At 41.6% G+C, this 12,625-nt stretch overlaps 1 protein-coding gene across 1 annotated transcript in view; it reads left to right on the top strand.

Annotated features, from left to right (window-relative positions):
• ppip5k1a (diphosphoinositol pentakisphosphate kinase 1a) overlaps positions 1-12,625 on the top strand; it is a 61,064-nt gene that overhangs the window by 42,253 nt on the left and 6,186 nt on the right. Inside the window, exons 26-27 of the mRNA XM_052064058.1 lie at positions 183-308; positions 1,794-1,856. Coding sequence (XP_051920018.1) covers positions 183-308; positions 1,794-1,856 — 189 coding nt within the window. The remainder of the gene's footprint in view (positions 1-182; positions 309-1,793; positions 1,857-12,625) is intronic.

The raw sequence follows: 12,625 nt of genomic DNA, 5'->3' as shown, positions 1-12,625 counted from the left end.
GAATCACAGAGATGGGGGAGACTTCATTCAGGTTGCATGGGTCCCTCCGCTTCTGTCTGCATGGTTATCTTTTTCTGTAGCTTTTTTTTCCTTTTCTTTTCTCTTTCTGTCGCTCTTTGGATAGTAATTTAAGTAACAGCATGTTATGTGTAGTGGTGACTAACCGCCCGCCCCCCTCGCAGGCTCTCAATGTGCCGGACTGTTCAGCACCACTGTCCTAGGTGGGTCCTCTAGTGCCCCTAACCTGCAGGACTACGCACGTGCACATCGCAAAAAATTCTCCACCAGCAGTATATCCTACAAAGACGGTATGTGTTTGAGACACAGCACTGCAGAAAAACCAAATGAAATTTTCAACTTTTGACTTTTAAGTACAACATCCAGAATGAGGCCCTGTATACAGGTATACGCAAAGAATTACATTTTAAAAGTCTACAGTTCTTAGAATCCTGAAACTCCAGCTCTAAGGACATATCGTACATGTCAAGTCAAAGAATGATTATTATTCATGGCCATACGTCAATAACTAAATGTTTACAGTCCTGTTTTAGTCACTACATATCCATTTTAGTCACACAATTGTGTTCTCCCCATCATTCTTTCTCCACGCCACTTTGATGAGCATGTTTCATTTCTGCAGTTCATATACATGCTACTTCAGGCCCTGTTCAAAACTCCGAAGGATTCGTGGAACTGCCGCCTCTTCTAACTTAATTTTCAGATGTACCGGTAGTTTAAGATCATAATCGCACTTCAGATTGGAGTGTGTTAACTGCAAGCACTGCTTTTCTGGTTTCATTGTCGAAAATCGTATTTCACGGGTTAAATTTCATAAATTGTTCGTTGTAGTACTGTAATGCTATTAGTGTGTTGTGTATCTGTGATCCATCAGTAGGTTTTGTATTTTCATCAACAGAATCCGGTGGGACTTGTTGGGCCTGCATGTATGGTGGGGAACTTTTTTTCCCCCTCATTTATTCATTACCTGGATCTTCACCTCCAAATCATAGTATGCCGTTTTTATTTCTCTCCATGAATCCTGGCTGTGCTGACTTTCTGTTGTCTCTTCGGTGTTCAGTTAATACTGGCACTTCACTTGGGGATCAATCCATATTCAGCTAAGTACAATCGAAACTACTTCCAACAACAACAAATATTGGTCTTCCATAGGGAGAGAATCATTTTCCTGTGTTGGCATCATCATAATTTGACATTGTGTATCTTGGCCTGAGGTGTAAAAATACTTGCCATTTTCTTTTGAATCAGTACAACGCCATATTGTATAGACGATGAAAACTAGGGGCTTGATGAGGCGTTTGCCTTCCACGGTTGCGTCGCTGATATTGAAGTCTGTCACGTTATTCAGTCGGTGTTGTGTCATCGAAGCGTTCTTCACTTCTGCCATCCTCATAGCACCTGTTCGTCTTTGTCATCCATCTTGTTGCGTCTCATTTTGAAAATTACTGGACACATTTTGCTCTCGATCCAGTCTAGTGTTGGTTTCATAATTGTATTTATTTATTTATTTATTTTCCCCTCGTACTAGATACAGTAAATGTAGAGAAAGGGCCACCAAGGCGACTTAGTATTTTTTATTGCCCATTACATTCAACTGAGAGCTGTTTAAGGTCGGAATGAAGAAGGGTGTAAACATGAAAGAAGGAAAATAGACCTAAATTACAAAACTCAATTTTTTCCATATTCTTATTTTTACTATCGAACAGAGTATGATAAGATATGATCAACACTTTACTGTGGATCCTAGTAACATTAGTTAATTTTTGTTTCCTCAGAATTGTTGTCTATGCCGGCAGTAAAACGATTTTCTGTGTCGTTTGCAAAGCATCCGACTAATGGTACGTCTGCTTCTTTCAAGTATATTATCACCTCACCTTTCTTCTGTCTTGCATGTCTTCACACTTTTTTTTAACCTTGTTTCTTTTTCCACATGGCCCTGCAGCATTTTAGTTTTTTTTTTCTCCCAGGTTATGGATCTACTCATCTTTGTTCTCAGTTTTCTAATGATGACATTCTCTTTCTAACCAGGGTTCCCACTAGTTTATAGATTTGTACAAAGTACATTTTATATATTTTTTTATATTACACATGGACATTGATTCCATTTTTGTTTTGATTTATCCTGTATTTATTCAATATTCTTGAATTGGGGAGATTCCATTTGCAGAAAAAACATTCCATGCTGTAAAATGTACAGCTGCAATTTTTATTTTTCTAAAGATCCAACAATTCCCTGGCTGGTAGATTGACTTAATGGATACAATCAATGGACAGTCAACTGCTAAGCAATATATTTAGCAATATCGTTTGCTGTAATATGAGTAAGTGCATTCTGCTTAACTAGTTGAGCCAAGTCAAGTCAGGTCAAGTCAAGTCAACAGTATTTATAGAGCACTTTCAAACAGCCATCGCTGCATACAAAGTGCTGTACATGGAGCGATTTAACATGCACAATAAACAGTAAAACGAATCGGTACTAAAGGCGGTAGAAAGCACCAAGCAGTAAAATCAAGAGCAAATCTAAGTCATGCTTAGTCGAACGCCAAAGAATACAAGTGAGTTTTGAGGAGGGCTTTGAAGATGGGCAGCGAGGAGGCTTGCCGAATGTTCAGTGGGAGGTCATTCCAGAGAGAGGGACCAGCAACAGAAAAGGCTCGATCCCCTCTGAGCCTCAGTTTAGTTCTTGGTACTTGTTAGAAGAATCTATGAGCAAAATTGTATCATGTTTAAAGTTTCGGTTAATTTGGGCATGTCTGGACGTGCTCAGCACAGAGGTGTCGGCCGTTTGGGCGGAGGGCCTTTTTCTTGAGTAATCACGTCAAAGCAAGGGGGGCGAAGGCTAAATTCAATCACAGAGTGGGAATAAACAAATTGGGAACAAAGAGTTGTTGAATACCAAAAGACAGTTTGGGAACAGCTGTCGCGCCCAGGTGGACATTAGTCATCAGCCAAGTCTGTGACTTGTGTATTCGGGTAGATCAGATCACTACCGGGGGGCGCGGTATGCTAATCTCTGGGGCAAAGTCTTTCTTGTATTTTGCAATAAAAGTTCGAACCGGCGGAGAGGGAGCCGAGTGTGATCGCGGAGCAACAACCGTCGTTCGCTCTCAGAGGTCCGCTCCCGCCGATATTGAAGACAATTTTCCTGTGTGCCGAGTCGTTTCTTTAACTTTGTCCGAGAAAATCTCTGACAGTACTTCTAACAAAGACTGGTCCACAGACCTGAGGCGCCGGGCAGGTGTGTAGGGGACGGATGAGCTCAGAGAGGTAAGGTGGCGCAAGATTATTCAGAGATTTGAAAACAAAGAGGAGGATCTTGAAAATAACTAAAATGAATGGGGAGCCAGTGAAGGGATGCCAGAGTAGGAGTCATGTGCTCCCTCTTACGAGTACCAGTCAAGAGGCGAGCAACAGCATTCTGGACCAGCTGAAGGCGCTTAATGGAGGACTGGGTGACTCCAAAGTAAAGGGCATTGCAGTAATCGAGCCGGGATGTGACAAAGGCATGAATTACTGTCTCAAAGTGTTCATGTGAGAGGAGAAGTTTTATTTTGGCCAGCTGTCTAAGGTGAAAGAAGCTGGATTTAACAACGGCACCAATTTGCAGACGAGTTTGAAATCACTGTCCAGTTTAAGGCCCAAGTTTGAGACCGTTGATTTCAGATAAGGAGACAGGGGGCCCAAGTCTACAGGATGGAATATACAAGGGCCACTAGGACCAAACAATATCACCTCTGTCTTCTTTGCGTTGAATTTTGAGTTGCTTTCAAGCTCAGTTATGCTGCATTACTTTGATGACGTCGCTTCAAGTCACTGGTTTTGTTTGAAATCTTTTTGATTGATATCAACTGGTGGTCTCGACCTTTCCTCTTTAGAAAAGCGCATCTGCAGCAAATGCATTTGCATTCCATCCACACTGCATCGATAGGGTGTAAAATGTACAGTGGACCTTCTATTCTGTTCTTCCTGGCGGCATTACAGAGAATTGAAGTTGAATGTGACTTTTGAGATGGACTGGACAGTTCAAAATTGATATTGTGAATTCGATTTTAGATTCTCTCGATCCTGACAACTTTATAACAATGCACAGAACGGTGAGGTGCATTTGCAAGTTCCTGAGATTGTGAAAGTAACCATATTGCTTGCGTAGCATCGTTTCGCAAGTGATATTACTTCAAATAACCAATATTCCCACGCTAATGCTGTATAAACACATGGACGCGCGTAATGTAGCAATACTAAAAGGAACATATTATTTGTAATCTGAAAAGAACAGTAATAATATATTAATTGAGTCCAATCGCAAATTTCTTCTTATCTCATTGTGTGTACTCCATCCATGCATGGCGCCACACGGTCCCTAAGAGGCCAACACGCTCACAGCAGGAACAGATGATATTTTACTGTTATTAATTGGTATTATTTTAGTTAATTCATATTTTACTTTAGGTAGTCAAGTGGTTAGCACGTCGGCTTCACAGTGCAGAGGTACCGGGTTCGATTCCAGCTCCGGCCTCCCTGTGTGGAGTTTGCATGTTCTCCCCGGGCCTGCGTGGGTTTTCTCCGGGTGCTCCGGTTTCCTCCCACATTCCAAAAAACATGCGTGGCAGGCTGATTGAACACTCCAATTTGTCCCTAGGTGTGAGTGTGAGTGTGGATGGTTGTTTGTCTCTGTGTGCCCTGCGATTGGCTGGCAACCGATTCAAGGTGTCCCCCGCCTACTGCCCGGAGACAGCTGGGATAGGCTCCAGCACCCCCCGCGACCCGAGTGAGGATCAAGCGGCTCGGAAGATGAATGAATGAATGATATTTTACTTTAGTTTCTCATTTTCCATTGAAGTTATACTTAAAGGGGAGTTTTTAAGGTTTCAATGAATTTACTTTCCTCAAAATTCAGTTACAAAAGATCCAAGGCCTTTTTTTTTAACCAAGAAAAATTTCCTCATGATAGTAAAATAGCATAGCGATGTCACTCCCATCATCAAGCCCGAAGGTATTCATACGCCACGGCTTCAGCTGCAGCACAAACACAGGAACAATTGTATTGAAACAGAATGTCTACTTGTGAACGTGTTGATCTTTTAAAACTTGAAGATATGGATGGGCGGCCCAGTGGTTGGCTGGTTAGTGCGTCGGCCTCAGAGGGTACATATGCAGGGTTCGATTCCGGCTGCGGCCTTTCTGTGTGGAGTTTGCATGTTCTCCCCGTGCCTGCGTGGGGTTTCTCCGCTTTTCCTCCCACATTCGAAAAACATGCATGGCAAGTTCATGGAACACTCTAAATTGTCCCTAGGTGTGAGTGTGAGCGCGGATGGTTGTTCGTCTCTGTGTGCCCTGGGATTGGCTGGCAATCGGTTCATGGTGTACCCCGCCTACTGCCCAAAGACAGCTGGGATTGGCCTCAGCATGCCCCGTGACCCTTGTGAGGATAAGCGGATCCTTAAGTGGCTAAATGGATGGATGAGTAGAACTAGGAACTAGACAAATTTCTGACGGAGCTACAAGTATGTCACCCCATAGCCCCGATGTGGCGCCATGCATGTTGCGGACTTATCAAAACAGCAAATCTGGCATGAGAGGAACTGTTCTTAAGATGCTCATATACTCATTCTCTCATAAGTGAGCCATGAAGAGGTTAATTGTTGTGATCTTGTCATAGGTTGAAGATAAGATAAGAAAACCTTTATTAGTCTCACAATGGAGAAATTCCCAATTCACAGCAGCAAAGTTATGAAAGGAAGAAGTAGAACAACAAAATATGGAAGCTGCTGGAAAGGCAGCCACTCTCGCGGCGCCATTTTGAAGTCAAAATAACACAATACAACACATAGGACACAGACAGTTGTGCAATCTTCACCAATTTTCTGCATACATGTTGTTCAGTTATTGTTCAGCACTTATAGATGAAAGAGGGGAGGATCAAAGTGTCCTTTCACCAGTGGATCAGAGGTGTCATGCTGAAAAATGTGCATATCTGCCACAAGTTAGGTTTTGAAAGCAAACGTGAAGCTGTAGTGTCCATTGACGAAAAGAGATTAGTTCACATCTCCTGTCCCACGTAATCCGCTTCAACTCCAAGCCCCCACTCCCAATACCACATCCGCATCGGCGCTCTACGCTGACTCTCCTTCTCATCGCCGGCTCCTCAAGCCTCGCATCCACCCAGCCGCGGGCCGTCCAACAGCACCGATCTCTCCGCTGAACAAAGCGGGGCTGTGTAAAATGCTGCCCATTACAGGCGCAAAAAAACACAAGCACCCCAAAGCTGTCCAGCAATGACAGTCAAATGGCACCAGCATTCCTCCCAATCAAAAACAGTGCTGGTATGTTGCCGTGAAGGCGCAACCACTAGCACCGAGTCTCCTCTTTGATCAATGTCGTGGCCAAAAAATGCTGAAAAACAATTCACATCCGGTCCACACGACGCAACAACAAACACAAAAACAACAATAACAAAATAAGCAGGGCTCATGAGAGCACTTGCCGACGGCTGCCTACTTGGGCGCCATCTTGGACTTCAAGGCATGAAGGTGTAGTAGTGAAGGGAGTGTGTACGCATGCATATATAGATAGTGTGTACAGGCCAAGGGTCCAACTGGAGGCTGGTCTGATGGTCAGGCATACCTGAGATGAATTAAGCAATTTCGCTGTGAGTGAATGGACTTTGTATGTCAATCCCAACAAACCTTAAATACCATTTTGTCTATACCAGGGTACCCAATACCTCGAACGCAATCGACCGGTAGCTCGCAGACAGGTCCCAAGTCGATCACGAGGGGTGTAGAGGTAAAAAAACCCCCCCAAAAAACACATCTGTGTGTCTGTGTGTGTGTTATTAATATGATATATATGTATTTTTGTGTTATTGCACACTGAACCTTTAGCAACCTATCAGTCTCCCTTTCACAAAATGTATTTTAAAAAAAAAAGAAAGAAAGCAGGGCACCTTGAATTTACGGTGATGCGTGACCTGCGTCACCGGAAATTGTTAGCACTCAGCAGTCTGCAGGTGCAGTTTGCGATCAGAGCTGTTGCGCTATATCTTTTGTTGTTATTATTATTCTCCATAGTTTGTTTCATGCACAATTCACCGAGAGCACTGAGAAAGAATGGGAATCTGGAGGGCCTCGAGAAGCATTTTAAAACGGCACACGTGAGCTATGATAGTTCACGCGCTGCAAAAGTGAGGCTCATGCCTCTGTGTGAGGTCTCTACAAAGGTAGGCAGTGATTTCCTTTTCGCAAACCCTTGTGCCTCCTTTATTTTTCTGTTTTGTTCATCTGAGGGCCCGTTATGGCTGTTGCTCATTCTGGCATGCGTGCGTATGCATGCATGTGCGGTCACGGATCCATCGCGGGAGGTTGGTTGATCAAGGTTGGGCATGCCTGGTCCACACATTTAGTCGTTTCATGCACTAGTCCAGGAGTGGGCAATTATCGCAACGCATGAGAGATTAGAATACCTGTGAAGGGTCATGCCAACATGGTAAACTCAACTTTTTGTGTGTTTTGAATTCAGAAAGTGTTCAAGTGGCTTGTTTTATTTAATAAGTTGCTACTTGTTTGGATATGTTTTGTCTTTATGATTAGGGAATGCTCATTTTAAACTGGTACGCATAAAATATTAGCCGTTCCTCGTTGGGACTACAAAATAGGTAGATGTGTCGGAATTTAATACTGTTGACAGCAATGCTTAATGATGACTCATAATATATCCAAATACGTACAGTCTGTGAAACTATTTATGTGCAAATTAAGACCAATCCCACTGGCCTTCATCCCTCCACTGTGCAGGAAATGGTGATAACATGAGGAGAACTGTTGGTATTTTTGTCATCCCAAAAAAATGAAAATGTCACCAAGTTGACAAGAATGAAGATGTGTTATAGCTGTTGCTCGCTGCCTTGCTTGTACTGTCATCCAAATGTGCACATCCATAATAAAAGCACCACATAATTTACGTTTTCTTTGACTTTATGGTAACTATGAGAGCTGAGGGCAGAAGCGAGACAGGCCGGATGTTGCAAGCGGCCCGGACTTTGCTAAGTTTGCTAAGTTTTGCACTCAGGCTGTAGAGCTCAAAAGTTGGTCGGAAAAAAAATGCATGCCTCGAAACTATTAATCAATTACAGTAATTGGTTTTATTTTATTTTCTATTGCGAAACCTGGAACTGACATTTGTTGTAGCAGGTGTTTTCGGCATATAGTTCCTTCTGGCCATCACTGCATCACAATGTCTAAGGTAGAATGAAAGTCTTGTTCATGACAGAAAGCCCTAGTCTGCACTTGTCTGTTTTCCAATCCTCCAAGATGAATTAAAAACTTGAGACTGACAGCAGTTTTTTTTGTTTTTTTTGCCGGGTGATAACAAGAATCCCCCTCCTCACATTTTGCTCAAAGCCAACAGTGGGAACCCTGCTGAATTTATTGCATACATTCCATTTTTCCCCATGAACATGTGTGTACGTGTATGCATGCGTGTGTGTGTTCACATGCATGGTAACTACGTAAAATGCACCTGTTGTAATCATTGGGAGAGATTTGAATGAAGTCCATTGCTTTAAACTACATTCACACAAATGTTTGATCTCTTTTACTGGTGGAACTTGGAAAATAACAGTAACTTGTGATTGTCCTCTTCTCCTATAGAACAAAAAAGAAAAAAAAGTGTTTCCAAGGTTGAGGTTTTCTTCCTTGACCACACCTGACTTTACACAGATCAGTACTTAGTCAGCAACCAGGGCCGTATTAAACATTCCTCATTCCATCTGTCTCATTTAAGAAATGTATCACGTTGGCTTTATCTGACGCATGGCGTTTCAATGCAGCGATTGTCCTGTTCCGTGTTTCTTTCTCTGTGTGATAAGTACAGAAAAAACTACTTTCTCGATGTGGCCAGGGAACAGGTGACATTAAATTGCAACTGCTTTCCTTGGGAAGAGGTAACATTTCTCCACATTCAATGCAAAATTATTTCACTAACATGAGAATGAAGACTTACCCGTAACCACACAAGAAGGAATAATATTTCACAAAGGATCATAGGATAATATTTGTAAATCATGGATTTTTGTTGTTGTGTGCCCTTGAACACTTGTTTTGTTCTATGAAGCGTGAGGTTAAATATCGTTTAAGTGAACTTGAGTAGTAAATCCTGTGATATGGTCATGAGCGGACCAGCCTGGATGCCCCCCTCTCATATTGTGATCGGATTCGTTTCAATTGCCCCGTGAATAGTCGGGAGTTATTTTATTTGGAGACCTATTATTATGAAGCTGACACGTTTTATTGGGCCCGAATCTTGAGTTTTCTCTGATTGTCCTGTTAGTTGTGAATGGTAGATGATGGATATTCCGAAAATATTTTGATACCAAGTTCGTTATTAATCACATAGAATCCGTTTTTCCTAGAATTGAGCATCTGTTGCAATCAAATAGCATTTAGGAACTTACCATGGGGGAAAAAAGTTGATCTGATGTCAAAATTGATTTTTTTTTAAAAACATAATAATAATGAAATGGGGAAAAATCCACAATAAATCACTCCCCATCTTGAGTTTTGTTGATGCATGACGGACAAGCGACAAGTCTCTTCATCTGAATGTCACATGCTAACATGTATAAATGCAGTTTATGGTACATGTTCTCCCCGTGCTTGTGTAGGTTTTTGCCAGCGTGCTAGATTAATCGAAGGCTGTGAATTTCCCATTGTTGAATGTGAGTACATATAGCTGTTTTCTTTGTTTCCTGCAATTGACTGGCTACCGGTACAAATTGTACAGCCCATAGTCAGCTGGTCTAGGCTCCAGCGACCTCAATTGAGAACAAGAAGTATCTGTCATGAATAAGGTGGGTGCACATTCTAAGACTAAAAAAATTTGTTGTGGAAAAACATGCAAGCCTGAAAGCATCACCCTTAACCAGTGTAGTGGTTAACATAAAAAGAGAAATGAATGCTTGTGGCATCTGAGGTGAGTCACAAGACTGAATGCAGCTGATGTATTATACTGGTCAAGAGCAGATTTTAATCGGAGATGGCTATGCATCTGTATTCTGAATGCTGATTTTAAAATGTCTTTCCTTTTTTCTCTAGCGCATCAGGTTTATTAGATTTTTTTTTTGTTTATTTTTTTTTGCTACAACTGTAGGTGCCAATTTAATATTGGTCGATTTTTTTTTTTTTTTTTTGTGATGTGTTCCATATGCTGTGTAGTATTGATATGTTCAATTGGGATATTTCATATCCAAGTTGAAATAATTGTCATTATTATATTTTGCAGATGTTAGATTCCATTTGTTTTAAATACGCCCTAGTATGTTAGAATACTTAGAAGTCCCTGTCCAGTCTCCGCCTCAAATGTCTTATGTCTTTGCGGAAAAGCACTGATAAGGACGTTTTAGAACAAACTTTCACCTGATAGGCTGGGGGTGGGGGTGGGGGGTGTGGGGGGGATTAGTGCAGATTTGGAATCCGCTCAAAAAAAATCAAGAAAATTTGTTTACTTGCATCTCAGATTTAAAAAAAATATATATATATATATATATATTTTTGTTGACCAGTGTTTAATGTCAACCGCTGTATCATATTGAGCAGCCAGATAGACATAACTACCGATACCACTTCTCTATGCCAAAAATAAGTTCATTTTCCCGTGTTACTCGTTGCAATTACTTGATATGCTAATACAGTGGCCCAAAAAAAAAAAAAAAAGCAAAATGTGCTTGTGGTGGAAATCCTTTGATACAGTCAAGACGCTGCAGTCTCACAAGATGTCCTGCTCATGTTAAAATTGTATTTCCACACAATTTGAGCAATATATCTTTTGTGTGTGTGTGTGGGAGGGTGCCGTGAAATGGAATGTTCTGAAGAATTCCAGTGGTTGAAAATAACTGTACAGTCGGTGGTTCTCTGACTTTGTCAACACACAGCTTTCCTCTTCGAGACAAACTCCGTAACTGTCATTGACTTACAATATTCCCCCCCTCATCGACTTCAGTTCCTTCTCTTAAGCTCATCTCCGAGGCTTGCCATCTGTCGTTTGTACTGTTCCCCCTTCTCTTGTGCTCTGTCCAAGCTCGTTCTCCCTGTTCTTCCCCAGAGCCATTGGAGGAGCACCATGTGGCCCAGTTGTTGAGTCGGTTCTCCACAGAACTTAGTCTGGGCTGCCACTTCTCTCTCGACGTTGCACTCACCCACCATCTCCACCAGTGCTCCTACCACCTCCGTCTCTTCCGAAACTGGCTTATCTCTGGCCAGGACCCCATAGAGTACCTTCATGGTTAGCCCGCGGTCCACCCTAAATGCCCAATCTCATGCCTTGTCCGACCACTGCACACGGTGTCGTCTTGGACTATGCTTGGCCTGTGGTGGACTCGTGTTTTGCCCCTTGGTGTTTATGCATGTTTGCCTGCTTCTGTGGCTATGCAGACTGCAAGCTGGCTTGGTGCTCATAAAGTATTTTGTCCTCTGGTAAACTCTAGACAGATAATCTGCCTCCATGACTTGATTGGAGGCAAAGACCATGAATCTTGCAAGAAAACAAATGTTTTCGTAGCTTACATACATTTTGAAAATAACAAAAATATTTTCCTTCACCTATTTGTATTTTATTCATTTGCCTACTTCAATTATACTTACACAACATGATAATGCAAGGTTACCACTATTAAAATTAGAAACCCAGTAATAGTAGTCGTAGAATCATAAGTATGAACATTTCCATGAATTCTAAATAAACATCTAACAACCTGCATCTTGCCTGGCCAAAACACATTTTACAATCCAATACTATTCAATTGAAATGTGTGGTAATTACCGTATTTTCCGCGCTACAAGGCACTTCGGAGTATAATGCGCACCTTCAATGAATGGTCTGTTTTAAGACCATTTTCATTTATAGAGTGCACCGCATTGTAAGGCGCATAGAATAGAAGCTACAATAGGGGCTGCGGATGCATTATGCATCCACTAGATGGAGCTATCCTGAAGGAAATACAATACAAAGCAGCTTTATTTATATAGCGATTTCACAACCGCTGCAGCTGTAACAAAGTGCTTTAAAATGCTGCTAAATCAGAATATATATCCATATATAAGGCGCATTGGATTATGAGGCGCACTGTCGACTTTCGAGGAAATTGAATGCTTTTAGGTGTGTCTTATAGTGTGGAAAATACGGTAGCTTTATTCAGTCTTACATTCAGACAACTAAGAGTATGATGAAAAGTTCCATACAAATAAAATATCATAAGAGTGAATGCATCCCATTGATTTTATAAGGGGAAGCATGCGGTACTTGCAAACTCCACCCTACCCAATAACCTACCTACAGTACAACCCCATTCAATGGTTGTGATGACGATTCGGGGATCTTTAACAGTGACTCCTAATAAGTAAGATATTAACATTATTCTGCATTCAAGTTCATTTTGAAATGTCATTAAATCCGAATATCTAACTTTTTGTGAGGTGCATGTGTATATAGACATGGGGACAAAATTGTTGGTGCTCCTCTGTTAATAAAATAAAAACCCATAGTGGTCACATAATTAACTTGAATTTGACAAAAGTATGTAAATTAACTCATTCACTCCCAAAGACGTTTTTAA

This window comes from Hippocampus zosterae, chromosome 4, assembly GCF_025434085.1.
Source record: "Hippocampus zosterae strain Florida chromosome 4, ASM2543408v3, whole genome shotgun sequence".
Lineage (NCBI taxonomy): Eukaryota > Metazoa > Chordata > Actinopteri > Syngnathiformes > Syngnathidae > Hippocampus > Hippocampus zosterae.
Note: the sequence above shows the minus strand (reverse complement) of the source record. Positions and strands in the feature narration are given on the sequence as shown.